Source organism: Marmota monax, unplaced genomic scaffold (assembly GCF_021218885.2).
Source record: "Marmota monax isolate L192 unplaced genomic scaffold, Marmota_monax_Labrador192_F-V1.1 WCK01_AAM20220418_F8-fsc00011, whole genome shotgun sequence".
In the NCBI taxonomy this organism is placed as follows: domain Eukaryota; kingdom Metazoa; phylum Chordata; class Mammalia; order Rodentia; family Sciuridae; genus Marmota; species Marmota monax.
In genome coordinates this window covers 2,917,562-2,939,563 of record NW_026693082.1, presented here as the reverse complement: position 1 = coordinate 2,939,563, position 22,002 = coordinate 2,917,562, and the positions used below count along the sequence as shown (strand labels likewise).

At 34.7% G+C, this 22,002-nt stretch overlaps 1 protein-coding gene across 5 annotated transcripts in view; it reads left to right on the top strand.

The window, feature by feature from the left end:
- The window catches only part of Lnx2 (ligand of numb-protein X 2), a 77,958-nt gene that overhangs the window by 21,055 nt on the left and 34,901 nt on the right, over positions 1-22,002 (top strand). For all 5 annotated transcript variants that reach the window (XM_046454068.2, XM_046454064.2, XM_046454066.2 and 2 more), the window contains one exon: positions 19,540-20,057. In XM_046454068.2, coding sequence (XP_046310024.1) covers positions 19,651-20,057 — 407 coding nt within the window. In that variant the 5' untranslated portion in view covers positions 19,540-19,650. The remainder of the gene's footprint in view (positions 1-19,539; positions 20,058-22,002) is intronic.

The window sequence follows — 22,002 nt, the reverse complement described above, 5'->3', positions numbered from 1 at the left end:
AATAGGCTGCTGCAGAAGTAACCGATGTGATACTCAACATTTAAAGTGGTGTTTTGGAATGAGAAGATGTTAAAGTAGTAGATGTTTGTTTTTTGGTACCCAGTGTTTGTTACTTTACTTCCAGCCATAGCCCCTTATTTCCCCTTTTTGGAGTATCCCCTTTTTCTGCTTTGTGCTTCTTGGGGAAGCTGACCCAGGTCTTGTTTCAGAAGTGACTCAGGTCTGGCCCATTAAAGCACCATGTGTCCCTAACTACAGTAATTGATTCAATATGGGTACGTGACCCATGCCAAGCCATCAGAGGTAGGAAAATGTGATTCTGCAGTTTTTATTGGCAACGTTGTGAAACCTGAATAAGGACTGTGACTTTGTACCCCTAAAACTGCTGGGGATAACCACTATACACAGCCTGAGAATGCACCCTATCCAAAGGAAGCAAAGTTGGGAGAGAGTCCTGAGGCAGGACTGAAACCTTAAGCTGGTTTCAGTTAGGTTTTACATTGAGGCTGAAAGAATTCTATACATAGTTGCTCACCCAGTATGATGTCTATTAGTAGTGCTGCTTATGGTTTTCTTTCCTTACTAATTCCATGGTTACATGAGCTAATATTTTTGCATCACATATACTTTGGATACGTAGTGCTTAGTTAGATATTAAATTTTTCTAAAGAATGGAATTATTTACTCGTGCAGTACATGGCTTCTCATCCTCATTAGAATATCTCTCTATGCTGTTTAATACAGTAGGCATAGACTTACATGGTTATCAGACATTTGAAATGTGAGTATTCCCAGTTGAGATGTGAAATAACTATAAAATACATACTGGATTTCAAAGACCTGGTCTGAAAAAAGAATGTAACATAGTTCAATAATTTTTGTACATGTTGCTTACATGATAATTTGGATATAATAAAGTGTGATTTAAATAAAATATATTGTTAAAATTAGTGTCATTTTCTATTTTCTTAATGTGACTACTGGAAATTTTAAATTATATATGCCTCATATTGTCTTCCTATTTGTGTCACTGGCTAATTAATGTCTTTGTACTAGACTAATCTCTGTGAAGGCAGGGACTATGTAGCTCTCCAAAGTAACCCTATCTCCTACCAGGGTGCCTGGTATGCAGCATATAATTAACAAATATTTGTTGAATGACTTGTGAATTTTCTAGTACTTAATTTACATACCTGTTAGTGTACATGTGCTATGCTAGTTGAATGATAGGGGAAAACAGGATAAAGTGTTTTTTAAAAATACATCATGTTTTACTCTTACGTTTTCTTCAACTAGATTGTTTCCATGGAAACAGCAACCAAAGGACTGTCAGGGTTGCTGTAGTACTCTTTGGAGGGTATTTGCTGCCATTATTAACCAAAATCCGCAAATGTAAATATTTGAATAGATGTTTCTCAGGTTTGAAATCCAAAGTGTACAAATTTAATTCGAGGGGAAGTTGTTAAATATTCGCCTTTGAAATTCTTCCTTTCTATTAGAGTAGTTTGCTGAAAAGCAAAAGAGTTGTTAAAGATGAGTGCTGTTTTATTTCTACTAGATACCGTTGTTGTCATTTGTTTCAGTTTGTACTGTCTCTTCATTCTTTCCTAATGAATGCTTTATAAATATAGATTACTAATTGACCTTTACGTGGTTAGAACATAATTACATTTTGGGGGGTAACATAAGTGACTTATTAAAAATAGCAAGTTCAGGTTGCATTGAGGATGCTAGTAGATAGGGGTAGAGGCAGTTATATCCAAAATTATTCATATTTAACTCAGCCATTAACAAGAGAAAAAATGATGGAATTCCATGCCGTTTCATCCAGGGGCACTTTACCACTAAGCTACATCCCCTGACCTTTTTTATTTTGAGACAGTGTTTCAAAATAGTTGCAGAGGCTGGCTTCAAACTTGAGAGCCTCCTGCCTTAGCCTTTTTAGTCACTGGGGAGATTCCAGATTTTGAGAGATTAATTTAGTGGTGGTGAGGTGACCTTTGAGGATAGTGTCATTCCAATGAGGAAACATATAGGCTTCTTTTGATACCTGTACCTTCAAAGCCTAAGAAAAGGAAAGCTTTAAACCTAGTTAAAATGTGTCTTTAAAGATGCTTTTGTACATGAAAGTTGCATTCAAAGCCTTATAAAAATTTTGTACCCCATCGCAAATCAATGTTTTTCAAGAAGCTTTTTGTAGAAATTAATGGACAGCTCAGAATTTGAGTTGCTACTCAGTTTTATGTTCATTGAAATTGAACACAGAAGCACCATTGAGCCCAGCGGCATTTAACCTGAGTCATATTCCAAGACATTATTATTTTTTCTTTTGAGACAGGGTCTTGCCAAGTTAGCTCGGGATTTACCAAGTTGCTGAGACTGGCTAAAGATACAAAATTGTAGGAAATTCCTGTAAAACCTAAGAAATTAGGTCCATTTAGTATTTTGGCCCTTATGTACATGGCAGTGTGTGTTTTCTTCTGGAACATGGTCTCCCTAATGCTGACAACAGCAGAGAAGTAATTTTCCTGTGAATCTTTGCCACAGTCAAGCTGCAGCAAAATAACCGGGGGTTGGGGGGGGGGGGGTAACGAGCAACTTGTGTACATTGATACAGCAGGAGTGGAAGCTGTTTATTGTAGGACAACAGAGGTATTTATACATTCCACACAGCTTATCTTAATTAGAATAAACTAGATACAGCAGTCAACCAATAAGGAATCTCCACACTTAATGGCTAGCTGGCATTACTTCAGAAACCACTCCCTCTGGCAAAATGCCAGGCGCCATCCTGACTTGTTTACAGACTGTAACAAATCTTATCATCCATTTATTTATGTAAACGTGTATGTATGTGCATATATTTTGTCGTGTGCAACCTCTACGTATTTATCATACTCTGTACTTTAAAATTTATAGCTCTGGAATCAGACTTCCTGAATTGAATCATGTTTCCATTAGTAACTGGTTTTAGGTTCTTGGGCAAGTTACTTGATGTTTCTTACTCTGAATTTCCTCATCTAAAAAATGAGGAATAAGGTGAGAATAATATTAAACTCAGGGTTACTATGTGGATCCAAAATATTAATTCTCCATCTCAGTTAATACGATGCCTGATATATTACAAGTGTTTAGTAAGTACTATTATAAGTATCTCCCCAAATTCATTCCTTTTAAATGTCAACATTGACCTCATGAGTTAATCCTGTTAAATGTGGACTGTTTATATATTAGTCCTATCCCCTTTTATTTAATAATAAAAAATCTCATATTCTGTTCTTATTCCATGTTCTTATCTTTTCACTTTTTCTAATTTTTGTAGTTACCATTCAACCTTTTCCTGGGCACACTGTGGTTTTCTTTAGGTAATTCGATATTGATACTTCAGCCAACTGTGGGCATCCCCTACTTACCCTCCCCCACCAAGTGATGTGACAAAATGTTTCAGATTAAGGAAGCCTTACAGATCGTCTAACCCAGTGCCCTAGTTTTTCAAAGCCAAGGTTAGGGCCTAAGGCTGGTTGCAACTTCCTGATGATGAACATTTGGTACAAATGTTGAAGGATATCTTATTTCTCAACAGGCTACAATTAAGAGTGAAATACTAAATGGACTCTTGACCTTTTGGAGATACTAGGAAATTTTTACAGTCATGACTGAGAAACTTCTTGAATCATAGGGAATGTAGATATATTTTGATGAAAAATACAAGGGAAGTTTTCTTTGTGTTTCTTTTTTCTCTGATATAACTCTTCTCTCACCCCCACCTTTTTTTACATCCCAAAGTACAGCTCAGATCTATTCCTTTTGACCCTTCCCCAGCATGAGAGTTCAAACTCTCTTTCCCATTTGTCTTGACCATTTTAGTAACTTCCTATTTTGCCTTCCTTCATTATTCATAACCTCTTACCTATAGGAAACCCCAGTGACTTGCTTGACCAGTGGATTTTATCACACTGTTTCTTGACTCAGAACTCTTCAGTGGCTTACCAGTCCCTCTAGCCTCCTCTCCCTACTGTGGTCAACCCTCCAGTCCCTCTCTGTGGCTTCACCCCTCACATGCATACATCCACATATGATGCACTGTTCTCTATTAAAGTACTTTCTGATTTTGCAACTGTTGTCCCAGCTCCATTTAGACTTTTCCTGTTGTTTTCTGAGCCAATGCACTTCTCTGTGCATGAAACTTTCTGAAATTATCACAATAAAAAATTATTTTTGGCCATTTTGTGTAGTATTTTGTTCCTTTTATACCACCACCTAGACATCCTTGTATTAAATGTCTGCCTGTTTCTTGTGTCAGAGCAATGATTATGTGCTGCCATCTTTTTCAAAGGATTGACCTGAATGAGTCTCTTATTTTATCATGAAACTAGGAAGTTGATTTTAGTGAAGGTGGTCACTGGTTATATAAAAATGTCCATAAAAGAAATGACAGGTTGCCTTTTTAAAAAATTTATTTTAAAAAAGTTATTTATTATGGTGCTAGGGATGGAACCCAGGGGGTCTTATGTATGCTAAGCAAGCACTGTGCCACTGAGCTACATCCCAGCACACTTTCTACTTTTTAAAAATTTGAATTGTATTTTTCACAGTTCTGGAGGTTAGGAAGTCCAAGATCAAGGGGCCAGTATTTGTTAATGCATTATAGTGTGGTGGAAGGCACGGGTAAGAGCAAGCAAGAGAGTGCAAGAGAAATATGAACTCAACTTTTTAACAAACTCACTCCAGACAGGTTGATTGCTGATAGCCACAGGACTTTAAGACTTTTTCCTCTGGTAGTGATCTAACAACAGAGAAGTTAATGACTGGAACTGAACAAGCAGAGAGGCTGTGATGAAGCCTTGTTTTAGAGGTTACAGTGTTGAGAAATACATGTTTTGTGGTCTTTTTCCCCATTTGCTGGCATAACTCCTAAACTCCTAGAATCTTCAGAGTCTTAAGTGTCTTGATGTGCTAAGGAGTTGTCTGACCATCATTCCCCAGGGCTGTTTCAGCATGGGGAGTAGTCAACCAAAAGACCCAAGGCAGGATTAGAAGGTTAGATCTTTGAACCCTACCTCCTGACCTCCAGGAAGGGGACAGAGGCCAAAGGTTCAACTAATCACCAGTGAATAGTGATTTAATCACTCATACATACCTATGCAATGAGGCCTCCATGAAACCTCGAAAGAACAAATGCAGAGATCTTCCAGATAGCTGAATATGTGGAGGTTTCTGCAGGCTTAGAAGCTTTGTGCATGCCTCTTTGCCCATATCTTGCTCAGTGCGTCTCTTCCATCTGATGTTCATTGGTATCCTTTGAAGTGTCCTTTATAGTAAACCTGTAAATGTGTTTCCCTGAGTTCTGTGGGCCATTCAAACAAATTAATCAAACCTGAGGAGTGAGTGGTGGGTACCTCAATTTATAGCTGGTTAGTCAAAAGCACAGGTAAAACAACTTGTTGTTTATTTACTTTTATGTAGTGGATTTCTGACCTTTGCTTTAAGATTGTTCTATAAGCAGAAGGTGTTTTTTTTTTCTTTTTTTCCCCTTTATGCTGGGGATGGAACCAGTTTCTCTTTTGCTTGTTTTGATCAAGTCTGTTAGATCTCTTAAACTATCCTGCAACACCCTAGACAGATACCTTTTGGAGATAGAAAACGTCTCAAGATAGGAAGTTCTGTTTTCTTTAATTCTCTACCTTTGGAATTTACTTTAAAAAAAAAATTATTTGTCCTTTTTAGTCATATATGACAGTAGAATGTATTTTGACATACATATGTAGAGTATTCCCATTCTTGTGGTTGTACATAATGTGGAGTTACACTGTTTGTATATTCATATATGAACATAGAAAAGTTATATCCAGTTCATCCTACTCTCTTTCCCATTCCCATCGCCCCCTTCCTTCCTCCCTTCTGTCCAATTCAGCGAACCTCCATCCTCCCCCATTGTGAGTCAGCATCCACATATGAGAGAGAACATTTGGGGGCCTTTGGTTTTTTGGGATTGGCTTATTTCACTTAGCATGATAGTCTCCAGTTCCATCCATTTACTGACAAATACCATAATTTCATTATTATTTATGGCTGAGTTGGTGATTGTTGAAAGAAAAGAACTGACTGCACACTCTGCTTGAGATAAGTTGCTGGAGGACCTTTCCCACCTACATTCATCATTTAAGAAAAACAAAAGAAAGCATCAAACTGGTGCAGACAGATATGAGGACAACTGCTTGCCTACAAAGTAATCATTTAAATACATTTACATGCCAAAAGATAATTGGGAGGTCAGTGTGTGACCTAACACAATTATAGACATATTTTTGAGTAGAAATTGGTGCAGGTACAATGAAAGAGTGCAGTGTAGTTTATGAATATGCTGCTTTCCAGCCCCATAACATCTAAATGCTGTTCACCCCTTGATCTCCTTGCCACTCTGCCTATGGGTTGGTCATCTTTCCTTGATACTTTGCCTATGGGGTGGCTACCTTGCTATGTAAATCAATGCAATAAATAATTCTTATTAAACCTCTCTTTATTAGCTGTGTTTGATATCTACCCTTCATGAGGTAAAGGATCCACTGAGCCAGTGACACCCCTGTACATAAAAACACAACATACTTTCATTTATGTTTTTGCACTTACTTGACCTCTGCAAAATATACGACTGGGAGGGTACAGTCAGTATCCAAAAGAGAAATGAAGAGCTGTTTATACCATGTTTGCATGTGCTTCATAACAAGAAATGTACATAGAAGTAATTGGTAACATAAAATAGCTGTTTATATGAATCCATTGTTTGCTTTTCTTAACAAGGCAAGTATAATTTTTAAATTTCTCGTTCTTGTGTAATGACCTAGAAAATACAGACATTTTACATACTTCCCAAACTCAGTTTCTTACTGGTAGAAGGCCTATAGGCATTAAGAATGAAGAAGCATTTCTAAGGTGATGAACTCAGAATATATTTAGCACATCCAGGGAAACAATATCAGGCTGAGAGTATTTGTAGGAGCTTTTGTTGAACATCTACAGTATAGTTCATGATGCTACCTTGTAGTGTTTTTTGGTTTTGTTTTACTTTTTTTTGTCAAGTTTTTGTTGTTTTATGTGTGTATAATACTTAATACATTAGCACAGGTTAGAAACATTTGTCTTTCAAGATAGGTTCTCATATTAGGTTAAAAAGTAATAAATATTTTAAAGCAAAAGTCATAATTCAGCTTTTAATAAATGGAGAAATTTTTGAGAAAGAAGCAACCATATAAAAATTTGGGGGGGGACTAGAAAATGACTATTCCAAATAGTAGCCAGGTTTTTAAAATGAATTGAATTCTAAATTTACGAAGTTTTTTTTTTTAAATAAGGTGACAAATTTTTTATTTAGGGTTGGATGTAAGAAAAAAAAATGTTTTACATGAAAATTTTCCATAAGTAACATTATTTGACAGTGCATGATTTACAGAAAAATTTATCCCCTGATTATTAATTTCTGTATATTGTGTCTGCAAATGACTAACCTAAATCTCATAGGTTCAGGCAAACCTATAAATTTGTAAGATATAAAATATTAAAGCAAAGAAAAGATAAATGCTAGTGATAGTGATCAGGGGTATATATATCTATAATACAGAATGAAGAATTTGCCCCCAAAATAAAAATCTGTTTGCTTCCTTCCATCTGATCTGAGTGACACATATTTCCCAGATACGATTATCTAGTTGGTATTTTGGTTTATTAATAGCCTACTTTATACATTTGTATAGAGATTTGTTTCACTGACACCTACCATTTTTGAGTAAACAGATCTAATTAAGTTTTTAAATTGGCAAAGCGAGGATGCAGCTATGGTAAATTAATTGTGCTGTGTCACTCTTGATCCCAGCCAGAGACCCTGGCCCATCTTAACATTTTTTTTTACTTCTTTCTTTTAAAAAGGATGTTCTATATGAAAATAGCCTACCTTTTTTTTTTTTTTTCCTTTTCTTTTAATCTTGCTAAATCGCTGAGGCTTGCCTCAAATTTATAATCCTTCTGCTTTCGCCTCCTGAGTAGCTAGAATTACAAGCAGGAGTCACAGTGCCTGGCTCTAGGACATCCATTCTTAAATAGTTGGTTTTTTTGCCCCCTTTGTAGTGCTGGGGATTGAATCCAGGGTCTTATATATGTTAGGCAAGCACTCTACCACTGTGCTACATCCCCAACTCTTTTGAGACAGGGTCTCTATAAGTTCCCAGCCTGACCTCAAATCTGTGTCCTGAAATTCTGTTGTACTCCTTGGAAAAGACCACTGACTACCATGGGTACTTGTGTCCAACTTCTGCATTGAATGAAGACTCTTGATTTATTTCTTTTCTGAGCCTTGGCATTGTCTTCTTTTTATTTAGCATATGGTTTCTAATAAGTTTGATTTCTGCATATCCAGCCTATAGCAGAGTAGCAACAACAAACAATAAGTCATATTGTGTATGTAACCGGCAGGGGAAAAACAAGTGACAAAATATTAAAAGAGGTGACTGGGTAGAAAAAGTAGATGTAATTGAGGTGCTTTTTGTGGAAAAGTCATGGATAGTTATAATGAAACAGAGAAAGAGTTTGTGTCTAGTTTGAGAAAATAGAGAGGTACATAATATAAAGAGGCTTGGAGAAGATAGTGGGAAGGGTAAGAGGTACATAGTATATGTATGTTGAGGGGGCAGGACACACAGCTGGAATAGGCTGGAGGAGCAGAGTGTAAGAGAGAAAGAATGGAGAGATAGCAAGAACATATTTCCAGGTAAGGGACAAACTCAGTCATTGTGAACAGAGAGATTTAAGAATGGTTTGCATTTGGCATCTGGCTACAACATAAAGTTTGGAAGTGACATACAGACAGAGACAGACATGCATTGTTAAAATGCCTGTTGAAGTCAGGAAGTTGTAAGTAGTTTGATGTAACCAAAGCATGGAATGCATAGGAAAGGAAACTAAGGGTGAAGTCAAGCTTGGAAGGTTTGAGTACCTCGTTGAATAATTTGGCTTATATTTGTAGAAGCAATTGGAGGCTACAGAATAGTATTCAGGGGTAATAATAGCATTGAATTTTGGGTACTATGTTTCAAAGGAAAAACCAGTGAGGGAAAAAACTTTTAAGTGACTGCTAAAAGAGCAAGTGCAACTAGTAGCTCAGACTTAGAGTAGTTGTGGGGAGGCATCAGTAACTCATGGGGATACAGAATCATTGGGAACATGGACTGGAAAATGAGGCAGAGAGTAAGAAGGTTTCTCTAGCTGGTTAGTATAGAATATGGATATATAGAAATTCCATAGAGGAAGAATATCATTGAGAAATAGAGTCAACCGTCTATGACCTGAGTTTATGAGCCAGCCATCAAAATATTTGTAAAAAAAAAAAAAAAAAAAATCAAGAAAGTTCTAAAAGTCAAATGTTGAATTTACTGGATGCTAAATATTACACTAAGTTCATGCAAAAAAGTGCTATATAGGCATTGCAATAGGTTATAGGTATAAGTATTCAGGGGTGATTTAAGGTACATGGGAGGATATGAGTAGGTTCTGTGCAAACCATTATCTCGAATAGAGACCTGAACATTCATGAATTTTGGTATCCTCAAGGGGTCCTGGAACCAATTTTCTGTGGATACTATGGGCCCACTGTAAAGACACTTTTAAAAAAAAAAAAAAAAAAAAAAAAAACAAGTGTGAGTCAAATACTTTGTGACTATTGGGAGAAAACTACAGTTAGATCCATGCTGCATATCAATCAAAATAGAGTGATAATATGTTTTTTAAAAATTATATAAAGAGGAAAATAGAGGCAAATTTTTATCTTTTTATAAACAAATTATAAAACTTTTAAATAGAGGAAAAACTCAAAAAGGGGAAAATGAATGGATTCAACTGCATGAAAATTGACAACTTCTTTATGCCAGCAGATAACTAAATGAGAAACAAGAGACTTGAGAAAAGTAATTATAATAGTGTGATATAGGGTTATATAAAACACTGAATTAATATTAATTGATGAGCTAAACACTGCAATTAAGTAGAGGAAAATAGAGCCAAGTATATAAAGAGGCATTTCACAAGAGAAATAAGATAGTAATCATATATTTAATTTAACTAGCATCAAAAAGATGCAAATTAAAAGAAAGCTGAAGTATTACTTTTTAAGTATAAATTATATTTATAAATACTAAAAGAAAAAAATTAATCAAGATTATAACAATGTAGAAGTTAGCACACTTATACATTGTTAGTAGGAATCAAAATTGTGTTTACCATTTTGGAAGGCAGTAAGTCAGCAAAGAATGCTATTAAAAGAAAGTGAAGTAGAATTGGGGTTTGAGGAGTGGCCATTGGATTTAGCAGTTGGACATTCATGACCACAATAAAGCCAACTTTAGTGGCTGATGGAGATGGAAGCCTTTTGAGTTGAGTTGGAGACTGCAAGCTTTTATTTCAAAAACAATGCTGGGAAAAAGGATAATAATTGTAGAAGAGTGATTTGTTTTTATTTTTAAAAGTTGTTGACATGAACTTCATTAAGTGACATGAAAAAGAGGTTTAAGATAGATGAGGCAAATGACAAAGGACTATTGAGCCCTGGTAGAGGAAAAATTAACCTAAGAAAGGAGAGGGAGAGTTCTGATGCAACATTAAGGGTGTATATTGATACAACTAATAAACTTGTCTGTAGGGGTGAAAAGTGTTTTATTAATTGGGGTGGGGTATTTCCTCTGATAGTCTCAATTTCTCCTAGACTACAAAATTTCCCCCTTTTCCATGTAGTATAATTGTATATGCTCTAATTGCTCCCTTGAGAGTCTCTATTCCAGGATGCTTTTGCTCTGACCACTCCAGCAAAACCCTGTATCAAGGTCACCAATGAATTCCACATTGCTAAATCCAATGCTTAATTCTCAGTCTTAATCTTATTTAACTTGCCTGCAGGATTTGACACTGTTGATTATTTCCTCCTCCTCTAAACACTTTTATTTGTTTTGCACATCACTCTCCTCGTTTTCCTCCAAGCACAATGGCTAGTATTCCTCTACTTGGTTCCTCCTCACCTTACAGATCTCATAATATGGAAATGTCCCAATGCTGAAACTGCAGACCTTTTTTCTTTTACTCATTCATTCTCTCTTGGAGATCTTTTCCAGTCTCATAATGTACCATATTATCTACACACTGATGTCTCCTTAATTCATAGCATCATCCTGTTCCTTTTTGAACGGGACTTGAGGATATAATTGCCTATTCAAATAGTGTCTCTTAGAGGTCTCCTAGGCATTGTGGATTTCACGTGTCCAGGTAAGTTTAACCATCAAACCTGCTGTCTCTTATAGATTTCTGCATCTCTATTATGCTAGTTCTATCTTTCCAGTTTCTTAGACCAATAATCTTGGAATTGTCCTTGAGTCCCTCCCCCCAACCCTAAATCAGTCCATGATCATTTTGCTCATCAGCAATTCATGTACTGTTTTTCAGCACATCATCACTTTTGCCTTCAAAACACATCTAAAATTGCATTTTTTTTTCTCACTATTTCGACTATGCCCATTATGATTCAATCTAACTCATCTCTTGCTTGGAATATTTCACTGGGCTTCTAATTGCTTCTGCCTTTGACCCCTTTAAATTTTTCTCAACAGAGTGGTCAGTGGTCTATTGAAATTCTTACTTGGAGCAAAAGCAAAAAATTTTTAAGGCTCTGTAAGAGTTAGCCCCATTTATCTGTTCTTTCTATTTTGCTCATTTTGTCCACAAGAGCCTCCTTACTGTTCATTGAACACAATAGGCACATGCTTAGATCATGAAGGCTTTGACCTCATCGGTGGATTAACCCATAAATGGATCATTATTGATCATCCTAAAGACTTTACATAATATATTCTCTTTATATTTCTGGCCTGACAGTAAAATATTTTATTTTATTTTCAATTATGTAACTTTAGGCAGTTATAAGTAATATTTATGTTATATCTGAATCTGATGATGAATTACAATAGAGTAATGATTTTTTTCTCAGCATTAGAACTATACTCACAACTCATTTTAATGAATTAAAAAGCTCTCTGATAGCAGGTTGGAATCATTGTGGATAAATACCAAGGCTGACAAAGCTTTGGTCCATGCCCCTCAGGTGATTGTTTATTTGGCCTAAGCTTGAGAAAGGACCAACATTTAGCCCACTCAGTGATAGTCTTTTGAGATCTGGTCCAAAGTAATTTTTGAGCTGATAATTGTTTAAATATATAATTTTATATATAATATATAAATGTAAATGTAATTTATATAATATTAAATTATATTTAAATAAATCTAAATATAAATTTATATAATGTGTAAGTATAAATATAGTATAAAACAAATTTTTACAATATAAATGTATATGTAATATAGAAATCTTATATAAATCAAACCATCTATTTGTGCCCAAATCCCATATTATGTATAAATTTTATAAATATATACGAAGTTTATATATAATGTATATAAATAATACATAAAATATTTTTAAAGTTATAATGAAGAAATGGGACATCTTAAATAAGGTCTTTTTTTTTTAATTATTGGTGTCTCTGATTCACTTTGGAAACTGCAGTATTTAAATTTCTTACATTTCCCCATAGTTAAGATAATGAAGTCTGGGAACCTTAATTATTTAGTGATACTACCACCATAAAACCTATCCTGACTTATTTAGTTCCACTTCATTTGTTTGATCACAGAATAGTAATGTCCTGCTGATTCCTTTGCCTTTATGGGGGGAAATAAATTGAAAAGCTTATTCTTCTATTGCTTTAGATTTTTTTTTTTAATGAAAAAAAATGATTGACTCTGAAATGAAATCTGCCATTAGAAACCATCTATTTGTGCCAAAAACAATTACCTGTTCTTGCCTTTGAAGAAACCAGTCAACTAACCAACCCTCATGGTCCTTCAGATGAGTGCAGCAACATCTCCTAAAATAGCCCCTTTTCTAGGAACCAGTAGAGAAAATTACTTTGTCTTACAACATTGTCATATCTTATATTGCACTGCCAGGAGGATTCCATTATTTATCTTGAACTACTCCCTTGTACATGTATACTGTGAAAATAAGAATTTTCAGTTCAGAATATTTAAAATGTCTATTATTATAATGACAAAAACAAAACAAAATAAAAAACAACAACACAAACTTCCCAGACAGGCTATGGATTTATCATTTGATACTGGATAGCAGTAAGAGAAAATGTTTGTTCTGTTTTAGGTCAAAATGAAAGGAATGTGTGTGTGCTCAAAGCACGTTTTAAATAAGAATTTATCCATCACTTGAAAATAAATGTGTTTTTAGGACTTAATGTGGAAAGAGTTAAACATTTGAAAGCATTCATCCATAGAAGAAAAGAGAAGGTATTGATTAAAATTTGAACCCTTGTCTTCAAATGTAATTAAGGAAGCAGTTAAATTATTTGTGTATCGAGCACATAAACTTAACACAACAATAAAACTAAACCAGTGAATATTGTTAGGTACTTTTACCCTCCACCCTGCATCTTTTATGTATCATGTAACACTTGGGAATCTGTGGCATTCTTCCAAGACATTAGGAATTGCCTCCACTCAGCTGGCTGGTGAAGAATGCTCTTGAAATGAGCCATGTGCTGTAGATGCTGTAGGATTCTGGCTTCCCTAGAATAAGGTTCTTTCCACAGAGGTCTCTTCTGACTGGTAGAAATTTGTCTGGATACTTAACTATGTAGAAAAGCTTTGCAAGCCACTTGGCATATTTGTTTTCTGAAATAATTTTTATGTAAGTTCTAATTTTAAAGTTCTCTAAGGAAACATGTTTTAGGATAATTTCGAAAGTATAACTTTAGTCTAACATCTGAAGGTAGGGATTAGGTAGGTAACTCAGTATGGGATTTTATTTATATCCTTTTGCATTACATTATATAGCAAGTAGGGCTCATCTCTGCATTTTACTCTTTTTAGTTTTTTTTTTTTTCTTCACTATCGTCTGGTCTTTCTTTCAATATGAATTGATTACAGTGGTTGAAAAAGAAACAATTTGAGACTCTGTTAAAAAAAGTTCCTTTCTTCTTACTATATTTTTTTATTTTGGGAAGAAAAGTTATTTTTTATAAAAATGCTAATCTGATGGGTTTGTCGTTTCTTTACAAATGAATATTTGAACACTTAGTGCAATAAATATGCTTAGATTTAAACAAAAGCTCTTTAGGGTATTCAGTAATGTTTTATAAACTAAACTCTTTATTTAAAATAAAAGATTCACATGCAGTTGTAAGAAGAAATAACCCAGACTTATTACATGTTCCTTTTATGCCTTTCACCACCAACGGTAATAGTAACTTGCAAAAAAATAAAACAGACAAACAAAACTATAGTACAATAGCACAACCAGTATATTGATATTAATACAGTCAAATTATAGGACATTTGCATTACCACAAGGACCTTTCCTGTTACCCTTCTCTCCACCCTTAACTCTTGGCATCCACTAATCTATTTTCTGCTCCTATAATTTTATTCCAAGAATCTTATAGAAATAGGGTAACGTAGTATGCAACCTTTTAGGTTGGCTTTTTGCAGTCACTTAATTCTTTGGAGACTTCTCAGGTTACTGTAATATAAAGGAAGCAGTTAAATTATTTGTGTATCCAGCAGATAAACTTAACACAGCAATAAAACTAAACCAGTGAATACTGTTAGCTCCTTTTATCCTCCACCCTGCATCTTTTATATATCGTGTAACACTTGGAAATCTGTGCATCAGTGTAGTTCATTCCTTTTTATTGCTGAGTAGTATATTTCATGGGATGGATATATATCACAGTTTAGCAGCCTTCCACCTATTGATGATCTGGTTGTTCCTAGATTCTGGCTAGATTCTGGTTGTTGTACATATCTGTGTGCAGGTTTTTGTGTGAGCATGAGTTTTAATCTCTCTGGGTTAAAAGCCCAGGAATACCGTTGCTAGGTCATATGGTAGTTGTATGTTAGTTTAATAAGAAACTGCCAAATTTGTCCAGAGTAGATAGAGATCCTGGCCAGAAGGTTTGACTGCTTCATTTATTTATTTGTTAAAGGGGCAGCTGTCAAAGCTGGTATGTGACACAATAAAATTTTCTTGAGGTGATACAAAAGCAAGGACACTTTTTTTTCTTCAGGCTTCTGAAGATTAAAGGGAGTAATGCTTTATTCTATGTAAATTAGATGACAGTGTACAATATATTGATTACTTTGAAGTGCTAAAAATAAATGCTCAAAGTTTTCTTGTATTTATTTTATATAGTTTTGTATTTCTGGCTCAAATATGAGCTTAGGAAAAAAATTTTGTAGTGCATAGTAAGTGCAAGAAATAGGAATAAAAAATGCAAAAAGGACACTATCTGTGCTCTCAAAGAAAAGAGGAAACATATAAGCAAATGTACAGCATGGAAGGTGCTGAAATAAAGGTGTGTGTGTGTGTAAAGAGCTGCAGGAGCCTAAGGGAGGGAGGTGCGCTGAGGGGGAGGAGTTTGCCAGAGGGATTGAGAGGGTGTTCTTCCACATAAGGCACTGATAAGTCACAGCAGTTACAAATGTCTAACCTTACTTTTGTGGTAGCTCTTAGCTCATCATCTTTTTTTCTGAGCTGGATCTCCTAGGCTAGGGCCAGTGAGGACTTTTTAAATCTGAGTCAAAAGCAATAACAAGAGAAATTAACTGAATGCTATTTAGTTTGTATATTAATAGTGAACTGTAGTTCTTTCTGAAATCTTTGACGTACCAGGATATTCTTGTCCCCTAAACCAGGAAGAGTGAACATGTTAATCATACCTGGGGTTAAGTAGTAAGCAGTGACTTATAACTTCCTTTCCATTACACTGGCTACTTTTCAATATATTATTTAAAATGTGTTGTAATAATTGAAGCCAGTTTAATAGGTTTTTTTCTTTACTACTCTTAGAGTATTGCTAAACAGATAATGTAGTTTGTAAAGACACATTATGCTACATTTTGTCTCTATATTTTGAGAAATGTTCAAGACTGAATGATTTGTATTTTAATATCTTAAACTATACTCATAGATTCTATATATAATAATTAAAATAAAAATTATACATAAACTTGGGCAGATAAGATAGATATTGATATATAATTTTGGTCACCTAAACTTACCAAGAATTAGAATATAGTTGTGCAATTGGTCATTCAACATTATTGAGCTTCTTTTTCTTCTATGGAAGCCCCAACTCTTAAAGTTCTTTATCTGTTTTCTGTTATTATAACAAAATACATAAGGCTGAATACTTTATTTTAAAAAGAGATTTATTTAGCTCACAGTTTTAAAGACTAAAAGTCCATCTGTTTGGCCTAGGGGTCAGCTCCCTCAAGCTGCATCACAGTATAGAAGAGAAAGGAAAAACAACTGCTTGCTGAAGGGTGACATGGTGAAATGGGAATCCAGAGAGAGTCAGGGCCAGGCTTGCTCTTTTTAAGGCAATTCTTGTGGGAATTAGCGAGGGCCCTTGGAGAACTACTTTAATGCCTTCTGAGTATTGTACCCCAGTGACCTAGTCCCCTAACACTGGGCCCTACCTCCCAAAGACCACCACCTCCACACCTCCACACTAAGGACCAAGCTTCTAGTACCTGAGCCTTTGGGGGACACATGCAAACCAGGGCAAGTTCACAATTTAGAGCCCCTACCAAAGGAGTAGTGTGAGGCAGTGCAGTGGACTTCACACAAAGCAGAAAGAAAATTATCTACCCAGAGAAAGAAAACCACAAAAAGAGAGAAAGTGGTCTTCATGGGACCAGGATGTCTTCCCCTATACAAAATTTACTCACGAGATACCTTTCCTCTTTACTGTAATAATATCTAGAAGCAAGAAAGAAAGGGTTTTTTCTTCTCTCTCACTAATTTTGAGTTGTTTGGGCACATCATAAAATTTCTCAGAACTATTATTTCTTTAATAATAGTTAACATTTATATTGCATCTGTTATGTGTTGGGCATTGTTTTAAGCGACACTTTTACTTTTTATTGAGATAGGCACTGTTATTAACCCCACTTTTCACTGGAGAAGGAAACAGATCAAACATAAGATCACAAGGGTAGTAAGTGACCAACCAAGGACTTTGCCCCTCAGACCAGTTCTGGGTCTGTGCTCTTACTTCTTGGCCATAGGGCCTCACAGTTCAGTTTCTATTTAATGTTTGTTTCATGGTAGCATAGAGGTATTTTGGGGGTGGAGATAATGCAATTTTTTGGTATTTTAAATAAGAACATGTTAATTTTCCTTATGAAAAGATTTTGTGATAAAATAAAAATAAAGAACTAAAGTTAGAGATTTAGAAATAGCTAAAATAGTCTTAAAATAAATGCTTTCTTAGTCATTATGTGGGAGGCTAGAACTGCAGTGCATTTTCTTGAGGAAAAGAAATTAAACACTCAAAACAAAGCGAAGGATATGTGAACTTTCTTGCTAATTGAGAGGGAAACAAGAATCTGTAGAAATTCTGTATTAGAATACTTAGTTTGAAGCAGTCCATCTCCTGAGATACATGATGTTTCTCTCCTTAATCTCATTCATATCTTGCACTTTTTGGTACTGGGGATTGAACAGGGGTACTTTATCTCTGAGTTTCAGTCTATCCTCAAACTTGACATCTTCCTGCCTCAGCCTCCTAAGTCAATGGGATTACAGGTGTACACCACTACACCTGGCTTACACTAACATTTTAAAAAGTCATAATGTTCAAAAGGGCAAAGAACAAATCCCATATAGGTTACCAAATAAAAGAAGGCTTGGCTCTCTTAATGTTGGTATTTAGACCACAGGTTATTTTACTAGGATAGCTTTAAAAATCATGATTTATCTAAGATCAGGTCAAACTGTTCTACCAGAATTTTTTCCCAATCCCCTTAAAACTCATGACCATTCTTGTTACATCTATTAAAATGTAATGTTTTAAAATAAGTGCTCTAAATAAATAAAATAGTAAATATCTGTATGTGATTGGAGGAAAATTTAATTATTGAAATACAAACACTAGTAGAATCAATAGGTTATCTTACTCTTCCTGTCCTTGGGCAGGGATACTAAGTTTTCGAGTTCCCCTTTCCCAATGTATGTTCTTTGTCTGAGATGTTTTACCTGCTTCAGGTTTCCTTAGTGTTTTGTGCACCTTCTAACCCCTGTGACTTGTGAAAATGTAACTGATGCTACTAGCTGATGCTATTGTCTTGCCCCAGATGCCCTTGTCCATTTTTCCTCTCTGGTTAATGCTTCCTGTCACAACTCAGCAGTCTTTGTTTCTTCCTCTTTTAAAAGTATTTCCAGCCACAAAGCCAAATGGAATTAAATGCCAGTTCTCCTCATCTTTCCCACATTCATACAAGACCCTGTGTGTCACTTTCTTTAGAGTACTTATTACACAGAATTTTAATAGCTGGTTTTCTTAACTGTCCTCTTCCTCTGCTGGGCTTCAGTGTTAAGCATATACTGGAGACTCTGTAAATACTTACAGAAAGGATATGAAGAGCTGCTGCCTTTGGATTGGAAATGTATATATGTAGGACACACATATATATGTATATACATATATACATATATACGTATATACATATATATGTATGTTTGGGGTTTTTTTATTGTATCAGGGATCGAATCTAATTTTTTAACCCTTGGTGCTTCGGCAGTAAGAAGTATGGAAGCCTTTATATGAGGGGAATGTTCCCTACTAGGCATGTACTAACCTGAAGGAGAATGTTGTGAGAGTCTTGTGTTGGCGAGAATATACACACTCCAAGTAAGCAAGATCTAATGAAAGTATGGAATAATGTGAAGTAGAATTGAAATTTACCACATGTCTTATTTAATTGAATTACAGCAGATTTTTTTTCCATTTAATGTAATAAAATAGTATTTTACCTAACAGTTTGTACAGATGTTTATATGCTATGCAGATGTGTCTTTCTATAATCAGTTTTATATGAGGGAGAATATTGAAATCATGCTTTGAAGTTTTTTCCCACAGTGCAGAGCAAAAGGTCACTTTATTAACAAACTGAATTATCCTTAAGACTACATTTCAAACACGCTATCTTTTGTATAGTACCAAATCAGAAGTAAGAAGCGATGGCTGGGATGGCAAATATAAATGTATTAACATAATATACCACAGAATGCACTGTTAGTTTTAAAGTCAATTAATCTTCATAATATTCTATCATTGGACAGTGAAATATTTGGGGATTTCAGTCAGTAAAACAAATTGATTATTTCTTATGTCATACCATATAACATGGTATCTTTGCTTTTAATCACAAGTTCTTTTTTGATCAACATCTTAATAGTGTGTAAGTCATTCTTAGCTATGAGGAAATTAATTTATTTCATAAATTATGAAATAATTATCTTTATCTTTATGGCTAATTTGTTACCTGATCTAAACTTTAATTTTGTACTAAAAATGTTAGTAATGCTATATTCACTGTTTTAAACCTATCTTGATTGATACTGATTACTTTTTTTTTGTATTGTTTATCTAGAAAAACAGATTTTGGCTATAATCAGATACATCCCTGTCTATTCAAGGAATACCAAACCTCCAGAGGAAGTCTAATATATGAGGGTACAGAAACTGCATCATTTGATTCAAAATGGGAACAACAAGTGATGAAATGGTGTCAGTGGAACAGACTTCCTGTTCTTCCCTAAACCCCCTGTGTTTTGAGTGTGGCCAACAGCACTGGACAAGAGAAAACCACTTATATAATTACCAGGATGAAGTGGATGATGACCTCGTCTGCCATATTTGCCTTCAGCCTCTGTTGCAGCCACTAGACACGCCCTGTGGACATACATTCTGCTACAAGTGCCTCAGAAACTTTTTACAAGAGAAAGATTTCTGTCCATTGGACCGCAAAAGACTTCATTTCAAATTGTGTAAGAAATCTAGCATTCTAGTTCATAAACTTCTAGACAAATTATTAGTTTTATGTCCATTTTCTTCAGTGTGCCAAGATGTAATGCAACGCTGTGATCTGGAGGCACATCTTAAAAACAGGTAAGCCAGAAATAGGAAAGAAAGACAAACAATTAGGTTTTATAAAAAGATTGTTGAAGCAAATAAACAAAAAATTGGTTAAAAACAGACCAAGCACCAGTAAATAAATAGACAAATCTAATACAATAAGTTGCATGGGATAATATTTAACTTGATGATTTATCAAAAACATGAATATAGAAATTATAGTGAGAAGCTAGTTTTATACTTACTAATATTTTTATTACTATAATACAAAACAAATTCAAATGGGTGATAGCTATAAATGTAAATATGCTTTTATCTAGTTTATTATCCTAAGAAAATAATCCAAAGGAAGGAAAATTTATATATAAAGATATTTACTGCAATCTTGTGTATAGTTTGTTAAATTGTAGTCAAAATAATTACTTACAAGTAGAGAAGCATTAAAATTACAGTAGTGTATCAATCCAGTAGGATATTATACAACTAATAAAAATGGTAATTTTGTTGGAAAAATAAGTATGGAAATAAGGTGCATGATTTTATTTGCTAAGATCTTGTAGAGTCTATTCAGAGGCTAAACTGAACAAGAACTAGGAGTTGGAAAACTGGATTTTTTTTTTTTTCTGATTAAAAAGCTTTTAAAGTGGTTAAGTAATTTAGTTAGCTGATTGGTGAATCTTTTTTTTAACTCATGTTTTTTCAAGATATTCAATAGTTTTTAATTTTTTTTTTAATTCTAATTAGGTGTATGTAACAGCAGGATGCATTTTGATTCATTTTATACAAATGTAACACAACCTTTCACTTCTCTGGCTGTACATGATGTAGCATTGCACCATATGTGCAGTCATACATGTACCTAGGGTAATGATGTCCATCTCATTCCACCATTTTTTCTGCCCCCATGCCCCTGCCCCCCATTATGGATTAGCATTCACTTATCAGAGAAAACATCCGGCCTTTGGTTTTTTGGGATTGGCTTACTTTGCTTTGCACGATAGTCTCCAACTCTATGCATTTACCTGCAAAGGCCACATTTTATTCTCTTTTAATGCTGAGTAATATTTTATTGTGTATATGTATCACAGTTTCTTTATCCATTCATATTGAAGGGCATCTAGGTTGGTTCCACAGTTTAACTATTGTGAATTGAGCTGCTATAAACATTGATGTGGGCTGTAATATGCTGATTTTAAATCCTTTGGGTACAGACTGGGGAGTGGGATAGCTGGGTCCAATGGTGGCTCTATTCCAAATTTTCTAAGGAATCTCCATACTGCTTTCCTAAGTGGTTGCACCAGTTTGCAGTCCCACCAGCAATGTGTGAGTATGCCTTTTCCCCCCACATCCTCGTGATTGGTGAATCTTATAATTTGATTTCAATAAAAGATGATCTTTAAAATTATTTAAGCTATAGGAAGGATTAAAATGAAAGAGAAGTCACTAGGTTTTATAAAAAGGTTTATAGGACCACATAAAATAACAGAAATAAATGTATTGATTTCTTAACTTCAAGGTAAGCCATTTGCACAGTTTGAATCTGTGGGTATCTTGATTTCTGTGAAAAACAGTGCAAATACATCATAGTGCATTTAGATATGAGTCTGGCAGGCAATGACTTATCATTAAACCAACATAAAATCATAGAATGAAAGGAGATTATCTAATCTTCCCCCTCATTTTACAAATGAGGAAACTGTCATAAAAATTTATAGCTAGTTTATGATAGAGTTAGACTTCAACTTTAGTATTTTTGTTTACCTTCTAATATGCCATGCTTGACCCTATCACAGACAGATCATGTGCCCTACTACTATACATATCCATGAATATACAAGTTCATTCTGTTCCTAAATGGTATTGTAGTACTCATTAGAAATAATTAAGACATATGAGGAAAGAATGAAAAATAATGAGATGCCATTAAAATGTTAGAAATTGTAACGCATAAATAAATAAATAAGAAGGATTAATGTAA